At 18.7% G+C, this 25,191-nt stretch overlaps 1 protein-coding gene across 3 annotated transcripts in view; it reads left to right on the top strand.

The window, feature by feature from the left end:
• The window catches only part of LOC108000079 (acyl-CoA Delta-9 desaturase), a 36,951-nt gene extending 31,486 nt beyond the window's left edge, over positions 1–5,465 (top strand). For all 3 annotated transcript variants that reach the window (XM_062073508.1, XM_062073507.1, XM_062073506.1), the window contains 3 exons: positions 41–223; positions 906–1,142; positions 1,525–5,465. In XM_062073508.1, coding sequence (XP_061929492.1) covers positions 41–223; positions 906–1,142; positions 1,525–1,645 — 541 coding nt within the window. In that variant the 3' untranslated portion in view covers positions 1,646–5,465. The remainder of the gene's footprint in view (positions 1–40; positions 224–905; positions 1,143–1,524) is intronic.
• Positions 5,466–25,191: the final 19,726 nt, after the last annotated feature.

Here is a 25,191-nt window from a genome sequence, read left to right as displayed (position 1 = left end):
TCCCTTTGAATAATAAACTTTTCTCTTTAATGTTTTTTAGATTGTATATCGTATTAATGCCACTTTTATGCTTTGTGGTCCCTGTATGGATACCCTATTACTTCTGGAATGAAAAATTTATTAATGCTTGGTATAGCAATCTAGCAAGATATGCCTTTTCCTTGAACGCAACGTGGTTGGTGAACTCTGCTGCTCATATGTGGGGCATGAGACCTTATGATAAGTAAGAAATTAATTTATTAAATTTTTTTTAGAAATATACAATTATATCATATTATATATATTATATCATAATATTTATTTTTTAAATTTTTTAAATTAAATTAATAGTTATATATGTAGTTATATAGTTATATATATGCTTTATTGTTTATAATTTTTTTTGCAATATTATATTATAATATAATGTGTTTTAAATTTATATGATATATAAAAATTACAACTTTTTTATTGTTTCTAATTTTTTTTAGAGATTGCAGTTAAATGTTGCTTTTTTAATAATATTAAATTGAGACGATTTTTTCATTCTTTATTTCCATTATAAATATTAATATTAAATTGTATTTTATAAAATTGCAAAAATCGTTTGTTTCTTATTTTCTTCAAATTATAATAAAGTATAATAATTATAAATAATTGTATTTTCTTATTTTTAATAAATAAATATACAATATTTTGTTTATTGTTTTCAATTTTTTTAAAAAATTATAATATAACTAAAAGAAGAATAGAAGATATAAAAAAAATATAAATATTTGATTTTAATTTAACATTATAATTTAATTTTCTATTTTCAATTTTTTTAAAAAAGCACATTATATGAAGCACATACTTCATATAAATAATTTAAAAAAGAATCCATTAAATAAAAAGTAAAATTTCATGAATTTCATGTAAATTTTCAGAAATATTGGCCCGACGGAAAATCTAACTGTATCTATACTTGGATGTGGTGAGGGATGGCATAATTACCATCATGTGTTTCCATGGGATTATAAAGCCGGTGAATTTGGCAACTACAATACTAACTTTTCCACTGCATTCATCGATCTCTGTGCTCGATTGGGATTGGCATATGATATGAAGACTGTTCCTGTCGAAGTGATTAAAAAACGAGCCGCTAGAACTGGAGATGGATCGAGGTATCGATATAATAATATTATTATTAATATACATTAAATCAATAATTATTGATTAAAGATATATTAATTTGACGAAAGATTTTTATTGATTTTTCTAATATATCTTTTAAAATACATATGCAGAAACTTTCAAAAATCCTTTATTGTTTATTGAAAAAAAATATGGAAATCTAGAATTAAAAACAATATAAACATGGAAACAAGGATTGAAAAAAATATAAAAAAATAAATATTTTAAATAAATAACTGAAAAATAACTGAAATTAAAAAATATAAAACAATTATTCATCCATCTGATCAAATAAATTGTTTACTTTGTCAATATTTATAAAATGAATTTTATTATTTATAGAATCTTCATATTTAAAATTTTAATTTTTAGATATGATAAAAATGAAGCTATTTATCATCATAATCACGAGGATATGAAATGGGGTTGGGGTGATACAGATATGAAGCCCGAGGAAATCCAGGAAGTCGATATTTATAACAAAGGCGAATAATCGATTGCTTGATAAATAGCAGAAATGATTGGTCGATAGTGCATGCATAGTCACTAATTGGAAAACAATTAATCATTCATTACATCAATTATTGTTTATTATAAAAATTATTAGCAGTTTGTCGTTATGTTATTTCCATGAAGGGTCGATTACTAAGTCGATAATATGATTAATATAATTTTAATTATCTATTAAAACTCATTAAACTAGGAAAAATAAACACAATGATTTGATTCGAATGATTTACAGTAAGATGATTTTTTATTTTCATTGAAATCTTTATGAAAAAAAGGAAAGACAAAAACATGAAAAGAAAAAAATGAAGAAGAGAAATAAAAAATTTTTTCTGCTAGTAGTCGACTTTTCATTCGAAAATTTAAATTAAATTCGTGATTTTTCGATACAATTGTTCGAAATGTCATGATCTTTTCATTTTTTTCTGGATTGATTGATCCGGAGAATCGGGTATTTGGTAATTAATTGGTTAATTTTATTAACTCTACGTTATACTGAATGTGATGGTGATGTATTTATTTTGAGTAACGTAGATTTATCGTAACCAAAGCTATTAAAGGAACTATATAGTATAATCATTGATCAACTTATTATAGGTACACGGAAAAATATACGCGCTAAATATTGATTCCTAATAATTAATAAAATTTAGGATTTTTCGTGTGATATCATGGGATCGTAGGATCGATAAAATATATTAGAATCAGGCTAAATAAAGTTTGACTATTGGAAGATTTAGAAAAAGTAATATTATTAATGAACTTAGCAGAATATTTTATTTGTGTTGTACTTCTAGAATGAGTAAAAACTTATCCAAACAATAGATACAATAGGATATCCTTTTTCTCCTATTTTTGAGTTTCATTATTAATAATATTTTTTCTTATTTTTTCAGTAACATCCTGATTAGAATGTTACATATAAAATATTTTATGTTATATTTTATATATATATTGAATGTAACATTAAATATAATGAAAATAATATATTTATAATATTATTATTAATAATATTAATAATAATGTAAAAAATATGTGTTTTAGTTGATATGTTTTTTTCACTATATATAAATTTCTTGATTGATACTTTTTGATTTCATATTTTTGATAATTTTATTTTCTGAAGAAAAAATTTTATATTATATTTTTAAAATGATATTTTTATGTTAATATTATATAATATATTAATATTATATAATATATTATATATAATATAATATATTAATATTATATAATATTATATAATTTATATTTTATATTAATATATTAAAAATCATATTTTTATCTATATTAATTAAATTTATTTTAATTCTATATTATATTTTTAAATAAATAAATTTTTTAAAGGAAATTATCAAAACATTAAGAGATAACATTCTTATTCAAAATTAATGAAAATAAACTTGTTAAACTTCATGATTTTAATGATCATGATCTCCTTGATAAATTTATTATGTAACATTCTATTTTATTATGCATCAATTAAATAGATATAATTCTTGATTGGATGATCAGATACTTTTCATTTGTATAATATTATTATTATAAATAATATATTTATGAATAATTATGAATAATATAATATCTATATTATAAACATGTGTGTACTTTATACATAATATGTGTCATAGAAAAACACAATTGGTTATATATTAATTTATATCATAAGATTCGTAATTATTTAATACATTAATAATCAATTTATTTTATTTCATTATTTCGTTACATTAATTTCGAAGCGATATAATTTAATAAAAATTATTATTTATAATAATTAAGTATTTCTTAAAAACTATAAGATTTGTGTATCTGAACTTAGAAATACAATTCTCAATTATTTTCTCAAGAATACTTACTCTCGTATATAGAAATAGAAAATTAAATTGCTTTCATGAGAATTGAATAATATTAAAATTCAAATAATCTTAAAAATTTAAATTTTCCTAATTAAAATATATATTGCCAAGTAATACATTTATATATTCTTAGAATTGTATTTAATAATTCTAGAATGAATATAGAAAATTATTAATAATTATTCTCAAGGATCACTTTTAGCAGTGTTCCTAAAATAAAATCACGCACAAGATGTATTTAAAACGTGACATTTAAAAAATAATGTAAACGCTCTAAATAATATTCTACATGTATTTTATTAATAATTTATATAATATTTTAGAAGTACAATTTTCATTCAATAGTCAAAAATAAGCTTCCAAAAAAATTTTAAATCTTGTCAAGTATTTCATCGTATACATATTATTTTAACACTTGTAATAACTTGTATTTATGAATTTATATGAATAAAAAGTTAATCATTCCACGATCCTAGATATTAAAGCAACAGTTTAATAAGAACAATCGATCTTATTGTTAGATAGAATAAAATGACTCGGCTTTGATTCGTTCGTTAGTCTTCCGTGAAATATTTATGAAAAAATCGAATCCGAGTCGTTTCATTATATGGCAAGTGTCAATTAAACGAAATATATAATATATAATTATATAATTTATAATTATATATTAATCGGCGATTATGAAAAATCATCATAATTGTGAATTATCTAAAATCGTATAAAGAGATATTCGATAATCATTTTTTGAAAAAACGATGAATATTCATGACCAATACGATAATCTAACAAATTAATTTGCCTTGAGAATCCATATTTTATTAGAAATTGATTTGTCGCACAAATCCATAAAATTTGTTTAATGAATATAAAATGTACAATATGTATGAATTGATGATCTGAAAAAAAATCGAAGATTTTTTAGCAGAATGAAAATTTAAAAAAAGTTATATATATATATATATATAAAACTTTTAAATTTAATTTGGAATAAAATAAAAAAATTTAATCTAATTACAAGTATAATATATTCTATATTTAATTCGAAATTATATAATAATATAAAAATTTTAATTTATATTTATATAATAATTTAAAAATCAGAGATATCATAAGAATTTATAAATAAAAATTAAATAATAACTAAAATTTGATTTACAAAGTTGATTGCAAATAAAATAAATATATCTTAATGATTGTTTTTTCTGATTTTATATTACAAATTTTTATTCTTCGATTTCATATTTAAAATTATTTATATTATATTATATTATATATATTATATATTATTTATATATTATATCATATTATTTTAATATTGATGTTTTGTCTTCGTACAATAACTTTTAATCTTTAAGAGAAATGCGCACAATTTTTCTTCATTCAACAAATATTATTTATTTATTATCAAGAATATGAAAATTTTTTGTTTGTTCGCTTTAATGTATAATGTAAACATTGTTTTAATAGAATAAATATTATCAAAGAAAAAAATATACAAAAAACATACAAATTGTTCTTTCCAAAATCTGTTACAATTTAATTTATTTTATATAAATTTAATTTATTGCAATGTAAGTCTCGAATCGTTCTCGAATAAATAAAATATGGATTCTTATGATAAAGAATTTATCTTTTTATTACAAAAGTAATACATGAATACATCTAATACATTATTATTTAATTGTTAATTTTGTAATTTTGTAATCATTCCTGGATATTCTCCTAATTAAACTTCCATTGTAAAACAAATATGTATATATTTATTCGTGTAGAAAAGAAAACTTGTTTAAAGTTCTTAATTATTGCAATAACTTGTAAAAGTATGGGCATATGGGCAATGCTGAAAATCATTTTTTATATATAAAAAACATATTTACAGATATATTATAGAGGGTGATATTTATGCTTGATTATTTAAATATTATTTAAAAAAAAAAAAGAAGACAAAAATTTCTTATGTGTTTTTTCTTTAATACCCATTATATGTTATAATAAAATTTTTTTTTAAATTTCTAAATAATCTAATATTCATTCTTTTTAATTCTTAAATAATTATTAAACAACAACACATTGTAAAATAACTTTTTTCATAGAAAAAATGAGAAAAGTTATTGAATTTTTTATTCAAAAATTCAATTTAAAAAAAAATAGAAACGTATGTTATTATATTATTACTTTTATATTATTATTTATTATATATTTTATTATATTATTATATATATTTTTATTATATTTTACTATATTATATTTTATTATATAATTATATAATAAATGTTTTTGAAAAAATATTTAAGAGAATAGTTTAATAGAAAGTTAATTTAAAGAGAAAAAAAAAAACTTAAACTTAAAAATCTCATAAAAGAATTTCTATAGATTTGGAGCAAGAATAAATGAACATCACGTAATTGTAATATTGAATTAATAAAAATAGAATGTGAAAAAAAAACATAAATTTTGAAAAATATAAATAAAATATAAAAAATATAAACATATATAAATAATGACAAAAGAAAAAAGTACCATAATTTTAATTGTTTATGTAAATTTTGGACAATATTAATAATATTTAATATGTTCATATTTATAGCTTGATATTTGTGATTTTACATTACATATTTTTTTATCGTTATGAAAAAAATTCAGCCCATAGAAGATTAAGATTAGATTTTAATCCCATATTATCCCATACATTTATAATTCTATCCGATTACTTGACTTATTATTTCAGTATTTAAATCAAATTGTTGGTCACTTTTTTCAAATATTTTGCCTTTTATATTTATTTGCAAGTATAATAATTTGTCATATTTTATGACTTATAAAAATCTATCTTTAAAATGATTTTCGTGAAATTTTTATTTTTTTTGTAAATTAATTATTTTCAATAATAAGATTAAAAAAAATATATATAGATAGTATGTAGATAGTTCATAATAGAAGAATATAATAGAAGAATTATAGAATTAAATAATATATAGAATAATTTATAATAATTATAGAATTAAATAATAGAATTAAAAATTAAAAGTGGAAATAATGACTTTGATGATATTTTTTAACAAGAATGTGATGAAAATTTGAGTTGGAAAAATTTTAAATTAAAGAAATAAAAAATTAAGAATTTGCATTTTAAGAATTTATTTAATAATTTTTGCTTATAGTCAATTTTATTATATTAGTCAAAAATTATAAACACATATAAAAATATAAGAAAAATCTTATATTTAATTATTAATACAAAAAAGTTTTATTAGAAATTAAATTTAACTTAAATTTAATTTAAATAACTTAAAAAAAGAAATAAACGATTATTAAATATCAACGATTATCAAATATAAGAAAGTTAATCATTTACTTTCAAAAGTTATAATTTAGAATATTTCTGATTTGTATAAAAAAATTTACTATTAATTCTTTATTACTAAAATATTAATTTTTACTCATAATAGAAAAAATGCATTAAATTAATTATTAACTATTAACTATTCGAGAAAAAATTAAATATTTAAATTTAAAATCTTTATTTATATTTTTTCATAGACATGCTGAATTAATTCATTAAATATTTAATAACATTAAACGCAAATAAACATTTAATAATTAAAGCAAAATATTTGATTTATTATATTACGTTTATTATATAAAATTCATTTAATTAATTTACAGTATAATCATTCCAAACATAAATTTCTTAAACAATTGCGAATAAATGCGTTACTGGTTTACTTAATGTAATTTGTAATTCGATCAGGTATTCATATTGATTTTAATTAAGAACAAGTTTTGCCTTCTTGGGAGTTGTTTCAGTCTTCATTTAATGAGCAAATAAATGAAAGCGCAGAAATTAATTTTTCTGAGTTTTATTTAAACATATAAAAACATTTGTAAAAACATTGAGTAATTTCTGTGATCATCGTCGAAAAAACATTTACGGAAAATGAAAAGATAATCAAAAGTAAATGAAAAATTTAATTGCTTGATAATCAATAGTTTAATTATGATTTAATTGCATGAGAATAAGTGAATGAAAATTCATTGTTTTCTTAATAATGTATAATTTAATTCGGCAAACATTAAGGATATTTTTTATTATTTACCATTGGATATAAATTATCAGAAATTTAATATTTTTTTTTAAATTTATCATTATTTATCTATATAGAATATATACAAAAATAATTTCGAAAGTTAATATAAAGTATTTTTAATAAAAATAAAAAAATTTAGTCAATAATTATATCGTCTGAAAATAATAATTAAAAATTATACTTGAAATTAAAACATTAAATGAACCATAATATATATAATAATTATATAATATATATAACAGAAATCAACATTCTAATTTCAAATGATATTTCTGAATTATTAAAGAAATTGTTTATTTTAAGAAAAAATAAAATCTACAAAACAAATTTCATACAATGAAATTCTATACTTTTCAAACTCTTTAAATTCGATCTTCATATTTGTCATATCAAATATAATTTCTCTAGCAATCGATCATATATCGATTTATTGAAAGATTATGGATTTTCAAACATTTTTATGTGTAAATATTTATATATTCCGATAAATTGCACTTACATAAAATCGTATAAGATCGTATAAAATTTTAGATAATGTCTAAATTTTTTAATTGTTCTAATACTAAAAATACTATAAAATCTTAATTTATATATAAAAAATATATTTATAAAATACTATAAAAGAATTAATTCATCATTTTTTAAATTATAAATTTAAATATTTATATCTTATATTTTGATAACGATTAATCGATATCAATAACTAATGTTTTTGTTAAAAATATGTATATTTATTATGTATTATTTTTGTCGTTGATATTTGACATTGATATTTGATATTTGACATTTTTTAAATTGTAAATTGTTATTTAATTTTATTTGTCAACTTGGCTAAATTATTTTTATTAATAAGAAGAGACAGAGAAAACTAATTCAATAATTCTAGTGAATTTATTCAGTTCAATATCACTTATTCAGTTATCACTTATTTAGTTATCAATATTACTTTTATCAGTGTGCAGATATTGAATTATGCCTAGCGTTTTCTTTAACATGTATGTTGTAATTTGACTCGTAATTTTTTTTTTCATTTTTAAACAATTACGTTTTTTATACATATATTTTGATATTTAGTTGGATTTATTAATATTCGAAAGTGTGATCATATTTTGATAAACGTTAGTATTTAAATAATAATGGATTTGCAATAAAAAAGATGATAAAAATAATAATAATAAAAAGATTAAAATTAAATAAATATCCATTGAATTATTTTATAATATTCAATTTATATTCAAGTTATCGAAATATTATATAAAAAATAAATCATTATAATAACAGTTTATAATAATATATCTATTATTAAACTTCTAATATTTTATTTTTTTAGCATTATTCATCTCAAATTTTATTTTAAATTTCCTGCTTGAATGTTTTTTTTTTTAGATTTATTATGATTTCTTTAGATTTCAAATACAATATTTTATTATTATCTAATATCGAGAAAAATTTCTCAATGATCTTTTCTATTCATATAATGAAAATAATCGAAGTGAAAATTTATTTCTAGGTCAAATTTGACTTTGAATTATCAACAGCGCATGCGCTTTGAATGGCGACAAACATCAAAATAATTCTAGTCAATATTGTATAGCATTCTTAATGAAAACATAGTATAATGTGGAAGTAGTCTTTTTTATTTTACCTGCAGTTTATTTTATGTAATACCTGCTTTATTTTAAATTTAATCTGCACATATCACATTATTAATTCTTTTTGATCAAAAAACTGAAACCGTTAGTTATCAATATCGTAAATATATTTTTCAATTGTCAATTTTTATTAATAATAGCGATCATGATAGCAAAAAATTCAAAATTTTTTTCATAACTCAATAATATTATGTATTTTTTTTATTTTATTTTTTCATATTTCATAATATTAAATACTGAAAAATTTATAAAATTTATTAATTTTTTTGGAATTTATCAAATTTTTATTTTTTCTTTTTTTTTAACTGATAGTATATTTATAATTTTATTACAATTTTCAACTTTATTATATTAATTATATTAATTACATTTAAAATTTTTTTTAAAGCATATGAATGCAGATGTTATCCTTTTTTATTGAGGAATGATTTATTTATATATTTATTAATAATTAATTATTTCTTTTAAATATTCTTCTGGAATTCAAATTATTTTATCATCTATTTTAATATACTTAAAGAAAAATTTTTTTTAAAGCACATGAATGCAGATGTTATTCTTTTTTATTGAGGAATGATTTATTTATATATTTATTAATAATTAATTATTTCTTTTAAATATTTTTCTGGAATTCAAATTATTTTATCATCTATTTTAATATACTTAAAGAAAAATTTTCGATGGATCTGAATAAATGCATTTTGTCTTTTGTAAATGATGCAAAACTAAATTCTATTATTCTATTATGCAATTATGAACAATCCTTGTTTGTGCTCGCAATAATATTGTAGTGATGGATGGAAGCTTGTTAAGTGCATGTATTAAATGCTCTTTTTTAGATATATATTTATGTGTGTAGAAGCTAATATTTATTGTATTATTTATTTATTGTATTTTTTTAAAGATAAGTGAAAAACTGTATCGCAAGTGCGATACGCATGGTTATATCAGATTTAGATCTCTCATAAAATTATAATAGATGATCGTATCCGATGGTCAGAATATAATATATTTATTAGACTAATTAGATTTTTTTTCCAAATAAAATTCATGTCCTCAGAAAATTCCTTAGTTCAATTGAGAAGATTACACTTTTCTTATGAGGCACGATAATAACTAATAATATCAATATCTGACGAAATTAAAGAAAAATTTTTTCGAACTAAAATGATATTCATTAAGTTTGTCATTGAGTTAACTGTGTCTGGAATGTATCACCCTTAGGATCGGGCTTCATTCCAGTCAAACTGAAGTAGAGCAAAAATATATAATTAATAAGTAACTCGATTAAACTTTTCTCAAAAATGTTAATCTTCTCAGATAATATTATTTTTTGTTTAGGTTTAATAGCAACCGATAATAATAAAAAAGAAATTCCATATGAGGAACTTCTTCTAATAAGTTGTTTATAAATTTCGCGAGCAATGAATGCAAAAAACAATATGTGTATTTCTATAACTATCAATTTAATTAAAAATTATAATTATTGTAACACAGTTATTAATAAACTAATTTCTTACATAAAGTCTACCGTAAAGTCTCATGCCCCATTACTATCCATGAAAGCGTTTAATAAAAAACATATGTTGCTAGATGTTGCTATGTCAGAAATGTATGAATTTTTTATTCTAAAAATAGCAAAGCATGCACGTAGGAATCACGAAACACAAAAAGAACATCAGTATGATATACATTTTGAAAAAGCAAAGTCTATTTACATGGCATACCTATGTTTAATCTAACAGTGTTACTATAAGATCTTTTCTTGTAAAGAAAATATTTAATACTTTATGAATGTAATCATTCCAAAAGCATCTATATTTATAAGAAATAGATTTTTGCTTGCGATTTTTCATTTTCTATATATATGATTTAGTTACTATATTTCAGAACTAAATTTCATAGAATTCATATTGATTTTATTACACTTAGACATTATTGTATTTTGTTATTTATATCGAGTTCGGATTTTCTACATGTAAGCTAATTTATTAATTTTTTTTTACTAAAATTAATTCTATTATCAATTATTTTTTATTTGTTCATATGTTGATTCCAAATAAATCTGTCTACGTATAGCTACAGATTTTATTAAACTGATTTAATTAAACTGATGTTAATATTTAATTTCAATTTACTTTTTGTGGAATGTGAAGATAATGTGTATATATTTAGTAACGTTGACTTTAATTTTATTATGTTCTATTAGATTCTAACTAATTTTCGTGCAACGATATGATTCTGAAAGTTGTTGGTAGTGATTTTTGTGTGCGGAAATTATTGTTGCAAAGATTGATATTGCATATTGATGGGAATATTTGTAATATAAATTATGTAAACTTGTCAAAATAATAAGCATGTGCTTTTTCACAGTAGCTATAATAGGACGAATAAAGATTATATTTTTATATATAATATTGTTATTTATGTATAATTAATAAACATTAGCATATATTATATACACCGAGATAGACAATAAGTATTGCAATTTGTGTATCAATCTAATATTAAATTCTGTCAAGACATTTTCGAAATTTTTCAGATTCACGGAATACAAAATTAAAATATAAAAAGTTCGAGCAATAGAAATTAAAAGAATATCTGAAATTATAATAAATATTAGCATTATACTTATTAATTGTAATTTTAGTCGCCCAAAGATTATTTTATTTTTGCATTCTGAAAAAGAATCCATATAAATTATACAAACTGGCATTAAATTTGAAACATTTTAAATTTAATATAATTTATAAACAAGTAAATTTTTGATCGATCTATCCATTATATATTTTGGACATTGATATTGCAATATATTAATAGGAATAATACAAAAGTTTTATAAGTTTTATAAATTTATAAGCAATCACGTATAAAATAAAAAAATATAAAATAAATTCCATTTAATAACTGTAATCTTTTTTTGCAAATATTTCGAAAAGTAATGCCGTATAGTGATAATATTACAAAAGAAAAAGGATATCTAAAAATCAATGAATATTCTCTATTCAAGATAATTATCAAATTTTCTTTTTAAATTTTTAAAATGCTTAACCTCATGAAAAAATTAAAGCTAAAATTATTACATTCCCGTGAAATTATCATATTATCCTATATAATTAGAATAACATTAACATAAAAAAATTAAAATATTTATACTTACATCATAAAATTATATTTGCTTATATTTGCTTATTCCATTAGCCCAAAGATAAAATTCATATAAATTTTCAAGATGAGAATAAATATATATAATTAATAATATAATTATTATAATAATTATATAAATAATGTAATTAATAATAAATTAATAATTTCTCCAAATTTTTCACTTATATTTTGATTTGAAATTTCATGATTTTTGTTTTAATATACTCTATATATATCTAATATACTAGATATACTTATTCTCTTTTTTTATCATTAATTTCTCTTGATAATATTTAATTGGAATGCTTTTTTATTAATGTTATTGATATATCATATAATTTTGGTGTATATATTTTGAGCAATCTAAAAGATGTTGATTCTTATAAAATTTAACATGTTATCACTAACAATTGACAATTTTAATTTAGAAACAGAACTTGAATTATAATACTGAGAATTGCAAAAATAAAATTTTATATAATGAAATTATATAATGGAAAAAAGAATTGAAAGATTAGTATAATTAAAGATATAATATAAATTATAGACTCATAAAATAGAATAGTATAAGATTTGAAAATTTCATTAAAAATAGAACAATATTTATCAAAATATATATATCTTATGAGAAAAACATTAAAACTGTCTTTTAATTCTATATAGTATTTTAAAGATATCTCTATTTTTACAATATCTCAAAAATCTAATTCATAATAAATAACTGAAGACAATAAAATTTTCAAAATTGATATTCTCAAGATTTTCAAAATTTTATATTCAATTATGATTAATAACATTATTTTCTTACGAAATAGATATAAAAAATATAAAATTTTTCATCTTATAAACTATTTCGTCATATATCTCATTTTCATCTACAGATAAAATAAAATCATTATTATGAAAAATTCATGGAGCTTTTCATGGAATCGAGTGAAATTTAAAAGCGAATCAAGACGTGAAAGAATCTTTTTTCACAAATTTTGCTTTTTATAATCTTATATTATTCTATCGTGAATATTAGGGGATATTTGAATGACATCAGATAAAAGCGTAATTACATAACATAATAGATAAAGAAAACTTGAACTTTTTATTTCTAATTAGCGACAGTTATTCTTGAGATTCAAAAAAGGGAAATGAAAAGTTTAATTCATTTCAAATGTATTCAACAAAAAATTTCTTGCCTTTCTTCAACAAAAAAAAAATAATTTTTCAAAATCTTTATTTGTGAAATTAATTATTAAAATATCATTTCTCAATATGTAAATCGTTAATATCACTTATTATTAATATCATTTGCATATTTGATGTGATCCAATTTGGTAGCCAATATTCATTATGAATATTGAAATATAACAGTATATATATTATTTATAAATTCCAAACTACATCATATTTCCCACATCATGCAGGATTTCAATGGAAAAGAAACGGGAAATGTAAAGAATATTCTAGAAGACCGCAATAAAGTAATAAATACGTAATAAAGTAGATTTTGTGATTAAACAAATATTATATGAAATTATATATATATAAGAATGGATGTAATTATAATAATTATATGTATGATTGTTATATTCTATCGATTAAAATTATAAAAATATAATGTAGTTATAAAAGTATAATGTAATTATAATAATTATATGTATGATTGTTATATTCTATCGATTAAAATTATAAAAATATAAAATAAAATAAGAAATATGTATTATTTATTTTAAAAATAAATCCTTTGAAATATAAAAACTTTGAAATTGTTGGAAACTTAAATAATTTTGAAATTTTTGCTAGTTTTTATACAGAGTATTATATGAAAAAGTTCAACATAAATATTTAAATGAATAAAATGAAACTTAGTTTTTCGAAAAATTTCTGTTTTTATTAAATTTTTAATAAATAAATAATTTATATAATATTATAATTATATATATAATTATATATAATATATATAATTAGTAAATAAAGATATTTCTATCAATTAATTAATTATAAATAAATTTAGATAAGTAGTAATTATCTATTCTTGTTAAAAAAATATATATTATATACATATATTATAGTAGAGATATAGTAGAGATATAATAGAGATTATATATCATAATAAAATTCTTTATTCATTTTTAATCATAATATATATAGATTAGATATATATTGATTAGAATTTTATCTAAGTAAAAAAAAAAATTTGCTTATGTAAATTTGCTTATATAAATTAACATATATAATTATTCGAATATTTATGTTGTATTTTGAAAAAGTTAGAAAAAAATACAAATATTATATGAATAATTGCACAAAATTTTTTTAATATATCTTTGAATATCTTTTTTTGAAAAAATTCCATATAACACCATTTGAGAATTAATATAAAATTTAAAGATTTAAAAAAGAGAAAGAAAGAAAGCTAAATATAAAATTAGATTCAAAAATTTATTGATTTTCTTTATTGATTATATTAATGAAAAATTTTGAATAATACATATTTATATAAATCGAGCATATTGACAGTCTTTTATTCTTTTTTTTTTTTTTTGTAATAGATACTTCATAGATATATAATGATTCATACCATAATTGGTCGAGATTTTTATATTGTTAATTCATACAGAAAAAGCATTAAAACGCTGATATAAGTTATTGCGTTTTGAAAATTGAAAATATTTCTCATGAATTTTTACATTTTTATACATAAGCAAAGAAAATGAACGTTTTATTAGCCATTTGAAATATGTCAAATCATGATGTGCATACAAAACATCCGGAGTAAAAAGGTTAAGTAAATTGTATGGTAATATAGTAATATAGCATTACAATATTAATAATTCAATTGTATATTCAATTGAATTTCACAGAACTACTATTATATTGTAAATTGTATTTATGATAATTAATATAACGACTAAGTTATAGTAAACTAAGTTATAAAGTATTCTAGAAAAATAACCAGCACTTTCTTTCCTGTAATATTACCAAAGATTATGTAATATATATGAATAATAATATATATGTGTACTTATATGTTATTATGTTTATACATGATTTAATGCATGCATACTATTAGTAGATCCTACGATTATTTCTAACTTATTTCTTTAATATATATTCATGTATTTCAATTAAAATCTGATATTTATTTTTTTAACTCAAAATAATATCTATAAATTTATGATTTGCAATTTGATGTAATATTTCTGTTAATTTTGTCAAAAAATATAATAATATATATATATAACCTCGATAATTAAATAATTTTTCATATAAAAAATCTTTCGATGTCACCAGCGACTTAACTACATAAAACGTAAACTTGAAGTAATAAATTAATTTAAAATTCTCTTTTCTAATTCTCTTTGATTTTATTTTATTTTTGATTTTATTTTTATTCCATTATTTCTTAGTCGTTAGCTAAACAACTTCTTTTTAATATGTTTATATCATTGGACACTGTTTTACTTTCTGCTATATTAATACTTTGGTTTTTAAAATAATAAATGCTTGAAAAATATATAAAAATACAATTTGAATTTGCTCATCTATTTTTTCTTTATCTTTATAATATTTTAAATTATTTTCTTCAATTTCCTTCTTTCATAATCTCAAATCATTTATTTTATCATTATCTATCTATTCATTTTTATAATCTAATATATTGTCAATACATTGTAATCAATACATTTTATTCATCATTTTTATTAAATTCTTCATATACATTCTATATAACATTTTATGTTACATAATAATTGATTGCTTTTTTCAAAATAGTATTTATAATATCTTTCATTGGCCAATAAATAACAATAATTTTTTATATCAAATTTCGTATATATTTAAAAATTAAATAAAATAAATGAATTTGTTAAAATAATATTTTTATCATTCAATGTTACCCCAATGATAAAATCAATCGAGCAATCGATTCAATAGTAAAAATATTACTTTTAATTTCATCTGCATCATTTAATCTAATAAATAGTATAGCATATTACTACATAATAAAAGTTGCATTTATTTCTGAATAATATAGTTGATACAAATGTTGTGAACTACAACATAAATATGTTTATATTCATTCAAACATTTTTTTGATTCATATATATATATAATAGATAAATTCATATTTCTAAAATGATATATTTTTATGATCTTTTCAACAAGGTTTTATGTTTTTATCAATCAATAAAATTGGTAATTTATGATTACCAATCTATTTGTACAAAGTAAAACAATTATGTGATTGAAAATACTTATATATATTATCTTTATACTTAGATCATAGTTTCATAAAAATATATTTAAGTTTTCTTTATCAATGAATAAATACTTTTTTAACAAATTTAAAAATTAACAACAAATTAATTTGTTGACAATTTTTCACATGACATATTAATATTAGAAATACAACGTGATATAAATCTGAATAATTAAACTTTAAAATTTGAATTTTTTTTCAATATTTCATTCAATTTTAAATTTTTATCACGAATAATTGATTCAGACAAAACTTCTTCACTTTTCTTTTTTTGACAAAACTATATTCATTAATTATTATATTCACTGATTATAATTTGCGTACTAGGATTTAGTTTTACATCAGTCTGAAGACGAAGACAAAATGCATTTTGAGGAAGAGATCCATCTGAAAGAAAAATTCATCTTTAAATTAGAAATTTATATTAAACAAAATAGACGGAAAGGAAAATTCAATAAAATTATTTGAATTTCAGCAAAATATAATTAAACAATATAACATATTTTTCTAATTTAAAAAATAATAAATTTTCATTCACTACTAATAAGAAATAATTTTATTCATTAATTTTCAAACATATATACAAGTTTATGATTGATTATATTGATGATATCTGAAAAAACAAGTTTGAAAATCTTTACAATCTCTATTTGTTATTCAACATTTAAATGTTTTAAATTTAATTGAAAAAAAATAAATAAAATTTAAAATTTCTATTATCAAATTTAATGCATATAAAGTTTATTTAAATCCAAAACTTATTAAATATATTTAAAATCGATTATTTTCTACTATTGCTAATAATTTGCCAAGCTTCAGCAAAAGATAATTGATTTTAAACAAATTAATAAAATATTCGATAACTTCCATGCTTATTTCGAAAATAAATCACCCTTTTCTTCTTGATTTTTTTTACTATATCTTGTATATATATATATTTTGTAGTACATATATGATTGAAAATTAGCATTTTAACTTATTGCCATTTTAATGAAAGATTATAAAATCATTCATTAAAGCAGGATAAATATTTTTGCAAATGTTACTGATAATAATTGATTTATTTATGCATAGTAAAAAATAATGAATATTAATATATAATTTTTATTTTCATAAAATAAATTTAAAATTTTTTTATATTCAGCATTCATATTTCACTAAAATAATTTTCATAGGACTGTACTACTAATCTTAATGTAAATTCTGTTTTAAAAATTAGCTCGAATTAATAAAAAATCTTCAGACATTAATAAATCCAAATTACGATGTTACAAAATATCTGTAAGTGAAAATCCATAAAAATTAAAAAAACTATGTACACAATTTAAAATAAATTATGTATTCTTATTTTATAGATAACTGCATAATTTGACATCCAATATCCAATACTTCGAATTTAAAATTTGTCTCGTGATCATAGATTCTGGACGCAATCGTGATATTCAAATCTTTTTGATAAAATGCTACTAGCTTTTTTTATTATTTAGCTCATCGATTATGATCATGATTTAAGATATTCTTTTATCAAAATTTAAGATATTCTTTTATCAAAAAATATGTAAATATCATTATAATTTCATTTAACTTGTAAAGTAAATCGGGTATCATTCTTATAATACAATAAAATAAATGATGATATTATTGCTGATTTTGAAAAAAGTATCAATATGATAATGAGTTAAGGACAAAAATCAAGATTAACTTATGAAGCGACAAGATAGTTTAAATTTCATTTTTCAATAACTTTAGTATTTTCAACAGTTTAAGTTTCCAATAATTTAAATTTTTAATAATAACCATAATCTTTCAATAATATTTAATTAAACTATCTTTTTTTATACAATATTCAAAGTTATACTTGGATTTTAACGCAATAATAATAAAAAATAATAAATATCAATATCATCAATATATTTCATACATTATTAAAATGTATATATATATATATATATATATAATTAAATAATATTTATATACTAAAATAATTAAAGTAAAATATTTGATTTATTACATGAATTCAATCATTTACACAATCATTTTTCCAAATATAAATTCTTCATACAATTGTGAATATTTTTAATAATGCGAATTGGATATAAATTATCATAAAAATGAGGTTTAATGTTTTTTTTAAAAATTCGAATAAATAACAATAAAAACAATAACAATAAACAGAAATAAAAATTTGAGTTTCAAATGACTTTTTTGAATTAAAGTTCATTCCAAAAAATAAAATTCTTAGAACAAATTTTAGTGAAATTTCACTCTCTAAATTCTCTAAATTCACAATCAGTTATTCAATCTTTATACTTATTTACATATACAGATATTGTGTACAATTTCACTAGCGATCGATTATATATCAAGTATTTGCAGATATCGATTCATTAAAGAATCATCAATATTCCAGTATCATTTTTTATTAATATTTAATACTTACATTAATGTTAATACTTACATATTCTGATAAATTGCACTTTGATAAAATTATGCGTAACATTAAAATTTTGAATGACAATCTTCTAAAATCTTCGGTAAAAATATAAAATCTTAAAATCTCGATCTTATCACTTTTAATGATATGTTTTGACAAATTAAGAATCAAAATCTAATTTTCAAGAAAAACAGGGAGAAAATAAATTACACTATATAAAAGAAAAGAATGTAAGAAATTGATCAACGATTAATCAATATTTATGTTTTGAAAATCTTTTTAATATCAGTTATCTAAAATTATATTTTTATTATATATAAATTATCATGAAATTATTGTTTGAACATTTCTTTTGATTCGCCTCATTTAAATATAATATTTTATTATCTAATATTAAGAAAAATCTCTTAACAATTTTTTCTAAATGTTTGACGAAAATAATAATCGAAATGAAAAAAATATTTATAGTCAAATTTTATAATTTAATTATTGATAACGAATGTATCTCGAATGATGGCAGAAATATTGAAACGTAGTTAAAAAATGCTGAATATTATATAGCGTTTTCCTCAACACAAACATTGAAATAGTTTTGTTTAATCAAAGCAGTTTATGTTTCATTTTAAATTTAATCTATACTTGTTGTTATAATCTGTGTTTTAACCGAAAAGACGAAGCAATATTAAGATTATTTTTTATATTTATATGTACTATCAATTTTCGCTGATAATGGTGATTTTCGTAATAACATATATTATGGAAAATTCTAAATTTTTTCATTATATTAAATTATATAATATTGAAGAAGTAAAATTTATTTATTAATATTTTTAATAATTTTTTTGGAATTTAATAGATGAATTTTTATTTTTTCTTTTTAATTAATAATTAGCATTATTTAAATTTTTATTATATTTTTCAATTTTCATATTAATTATTCATATCATTTTATGTATTTTAGATCTATCAACATAATTATATTTTTATTACGATATATTATATCGTTATTTTTATCAATTTTTTAAGTCTTTTTGAATAAAAATGTATAAATTAAATTTTATAATTATATAAATATATAAGTATATATATTAGTATAAGTATAATATATATTATATAATATGTAGTATAAATATAATATATTAATTATGTTACTTGAATATTATTTCAATATTATAATGATATAAGTTTATTTATTTTCTTTGGGAAATGTTTAATATATAAATGTTTAATTTTATATACTTTCAATAAATGAATAGATCACATATAATGCATACATTTATAATTGTTCCGCGTGTACATCCAAACGTAAGAATAATTTATTTGTACATATTACATATCAATATTATAATATTCAATTATCGAATATATTACTTTATTCTTTAAATTTTTCTTTAACTTCGATAAAATAATACTGAGTTTAAAATAATTATTTATATTTTGTACTATTATTATTATATTTCAAACTGATTAATTTTTATTGAAAGATATATTCTAATAAAATATACAATATATATAAAGTTTATTTAAATTTAAATATTTAATTTTTTAAATAGTTATTTAACTCTTTTTTTTATAAATAGATATTTTTTTAATAATAAAAAATTACAATTTTTTTTCATATGTCTTTTTTTATTATTTCTAAAACATTAGTCTTAACTAATGTTCAATTTTATTTTCATTTGTAGTCTCTCTTTCATTATATCTTTCATTCGTTTATTTAAAAAAAAAAGTTTATTTTAAAAATTTAATAATAAAAAAAGAGCAGATTCCAGAACAGAATACTTAATATTTTAAGTTTACGTTACACCGTTTGTTTTTTTATATATGTTGATTTTTGTCATATAATTCATTTGTGAAGTTTTTCATTAATATATGGACTAAATTTTTAATAAATTTTCTTTTTTATATTTTATGCTTACTTCTTTCTTTATTCAAATATCACATAATTTTCGATCGGTTGATAAGTATGGAATTTTATTCAAAGAAAGATATATTGTATATAATAAAGTAGAATTTCGGATATTATAAATTAATAAAATCTTATAATTCTATTTAATTTTAATAAAATATGTTTTTTTAATATAATTTCTTCTTCTATTCTTTATATTATTTCATAATAATTATATATGTAAATATTGAAATATCATTTTTCTTGCAACCATGATTATCATGATTGACAACAGTGAAATTATAATATGATATTTGATATTAAATTATGATATTTTTGGAAAATGATTAGAACATGCTAGTATCAAATGAATTAGTACGCAAAAGCTAGAGGAATAAAATTTCTATTTCATCAATCTTTTCATCCAATATATATATATCCAAAAATTTGAAAAATGATCATTCGATCATCGAATTCAAAGTTCTCCTGCTAAATAAATGTGATGTTATCTAATCAAGTCTATATTTAATCATAATCTAATCAAAATTTTGTAAAACTATTCATATAACATTTAACGTCATATAATTTCTGCTGATGATCCAAAGTAAAAAATCGAATAAATATATATGTTAATCTACATATATGCTAATCCTCATTATTTTCCTATCTAAATGGATTTTTAATGACTTCTTTAATACATTATATAACTAAGAAGCAAAGATTGTTATTATAATTATTTATAATAATTATTTAGGAATAATTATTTATTAGATTTATTTATAATTAATTAATAGAAATTAATAGAAATATTCTTTTTAATATTTAATAATTTTTTTTAAATATTCTTTTTAAAAACTATATAAAAATATTTTTAAAAATAAGTTCCATTTCAGTTGTGTTATATATAAATCAAAATATCTATTCTAAATTTATTATAACTTTTTCATATATGATATAAAAATAGCAAAAAATTTCAAAATATAAAAATTCACTCTTTGATTTCCAAAAAGTTTCGAGATTTTGACATTTCGAAAGATTTATTTTTAAAATATATATTCCTTTTAATTTATTCTATATTTTCATAGCCCTAATTGATAGAATATTTAATGTCAACTGTATATATATAATTTTAGAATTTATGTTGGTTATTACATACATATGTATTGTTTCAAAGTTCGTTTAATTTTAATTATGACTTTACAATATTGAAGGTACAATCTTTAATATTGCAGAATGTTTTTTATATTTCTGTTTTTCTTTTTTTTTTTTTTTCCTTATCCAAACCAAGCATAACGTAAGAGCTTTTAATTTTAACGTTTTGAGTGACGTTCTATTTTTATATTCGTAATGAACATTAATCATCAACATGGATCACATCAACGTGGTGAGCGATACAAGTGAATCATTATTTATTTATTAAGAAATGATATTTTTTGATAATGATTTTGAAAAATTGATTTTTTGTTGAAGAAATTTTTCAAAATATATTTATGTTTGAAATGAATTATATAAAATTATTAAGATATAATTAGAAAGATAGGAATAGAAAAAATTTCTGCGAAAGACGATTAAGTGTTAATAATTATTATCGAATACTGACCATTTTTTTTATAATTAGTTAGATACTTAATAAATATAAATTTCGAAAAATTTTTTTTATTTAAATTTCTTTTATTCAATTCATAATTTATATATTTATTGTCTATATTTTAATTCTTTTCACATTCGTTCGGATAATTTCCAGTAGATATTCTGCGTGATTTTTTTTATTATTAGCATTATATAATCTTTCGTTGTTGGATTTTTATACATGCTGATCCTTTTTCTTTTATTATTCGTTTTTAATATTTCTTTTATTGATAATACATCTAAAGATTTCTCTATGTTATACTATAATGCATTGAGTATTATTCAGTAGTTTCAATTGAATTATTTTAATTATTTGATTTCTTAAGTTACTTTTAGCGGCTATTTTTGGTGGCTACTTCAGAGAAATATTCTATATATTCTACATATAATAGCTTAATTATTATTATTTACATTATCATCTTATTTTTTATTTTTATCTTCGATTTTTTCAATTAATCAATATAGTAATGTTTTAGCTGTCATTTTCTTTTTTGTATTTTATATAAAAATCTTATAATTTAATTTTTTGTCTAATATGATTCTTAAATATTTTATATCTGATCATATGTTTATGCTTTTTTATTAATTGATTGTTATTTTCCTTTATCATTCATGAGTATAATAAATCTAGTTTATTCATTGAAATAAATAGCTTAGTTTATATACTGAATTATAATTACCAATATCATAGATTATAATATCATCTGCAAATATTAATATTGATCTTTTTAGTTTTCGGGATTTGATATATATATGCAGATCCCGAAATATATACATATATATCAGTATACTTTTTTATGACATTTCTGTTTTATATTCTCTTATGCTTCATTGCCTACTTTCACATAAAAGAATCTAGTTATATAATTGTAAATAATAATAAATAATATATAAAATAATAATTAATAAAATTATCAAGTATGCTAATAATTTTTTCTTGAAATCTTCTAAGATATAATATATATTTTTTAACAAATATTTCTTCAGTATTTAAAAAGATACATTTACAGTTTTCTTTCTATTCATATGCTCCTGTAATTAAATATACTAGTTTTACTCTATTATATTTCACTTCTATTATATTTTTGGTTTGAAACAGAGTGGAATAATTTTTTATTGTTAATAATGTTTTATTAGAGGTTTATTAGAGATTTTTCTTAAGATTTATTAGTATAATATTAGTATAATTTTTTATAAAATTTTTGAGAGTATTGTAAATAATGAAATCAGTTCGTATGGACTAGGAATTTTTGCTGATTTATCGGTTTGAGCAACAAAATGATTTTTGTATTGTATTGAAAAATATTCCAATCTTATAATAGAATTAAATAATATTCTTATATACACGAATGTTTTTGGTTTTAAATTTTTCTAATTTTTCTTATGATTAAATCACATTTATTTTATTTAATTAAAATCTTAATTTCCGTCTGGTTTGTACTATTGCTATTATGTATTTTTCCTTGTTGCTGTTATAAATTTTTTTTATATATTATTATTATTTGAGTTTTCTGATTTCGTCTTCGATATCTTCTGTTGTTTTTTCTGATATTGCAGTTTATTATCTAAAAAGTTTCTTTCCAATTCGTTTTATCGCTTTTTCAGATAATTACGTGATTTATTGTTAAGATATATAATTAATGTATGATCTGAATTTATTACGTAATTTAAAATTTGTTTTAAAGAAATCTATAATATATCAGGGTTTTTTAATGTTTATCGACTATTGAGTTGATTTGTATTATACTATTCCAATTACTTTTTTGTTTTCAATCATTTTTTATATAAGCATATCTTTTGTTATATTTAATCTGATTTTTTATATTAAAATTTCTTATTATTTATTTCGTTTTTTAATATTTTATTTATTTCTTCCTGTATGTTTTGGTAAAATATAAAATATAAAATGTAAATAGTATAATGTCATTGAAATTTATTGTCTTCCTATATATTTTAATACTGATGATCTACATATATTTCTTTTATTTCTTGCATGGGATAGTGTTTTATTCCTTTCCATATTAAATCTTCTTTCTTGCTTTCATGATTTATTTGATATTATGTTTATATCAAATAAATCTATATTCAAATAACTAAGTAATATTTCGTAAAGTATACATTTATTTATATTGATTAAAGAATTTATACATTCTTTTTTTGTTATATTTCCATATTATTTTAGCATATATTATTTAGCGTTTGCATTACATTAACTTTTAATTTTGTTTTGATGAAATGAGTTTTTTGATCTCATTTATGAATATTGTTATTTGTTATATTTGTTATTATTAAATTTGTTAATTTTTTTTTCTTTTTTCCATTCTATATAAAGTTGTATTATTTAAATACGCTCCTTTCTTTTCTATTGAATTTTTTTTTCATTATTGTTGCATATATATGTGATATATTCGATTTGAAAAAAAAGAAATCATTTGCTATTTTGTTTCCTGTGACCGTTAACTGTTCTCATTGATCAATGATTGATTCTTTCTATGTGAAATTCGCGTTTCTATGTGAAATTTTTACAGGAAACTTTTCTGAATTTCTTTTTGCCTTGCAGTTTATAATATTATATAGTAGGATATA

The sequence above is a fragment of the Apis cerana genome, linkage group LG4 (assembly GCF_029169275.1).
Source record: "Apis cerana isolate GH-2021 linkage group LG4, AcerK_1.0, whole genome shotgun sequence".
Classification (NCBI taxonomy): domain Eukaryota; kingdom Metazoa; phylum Arthropoda; class Insecta; order Hymenoptera; family Apidae; genus Apis; species Apis cerana.
Note: the sequence above shows the minus strand (reverse complement) of the source record. Positions and strands in the feature narration are given on the sequence as shown.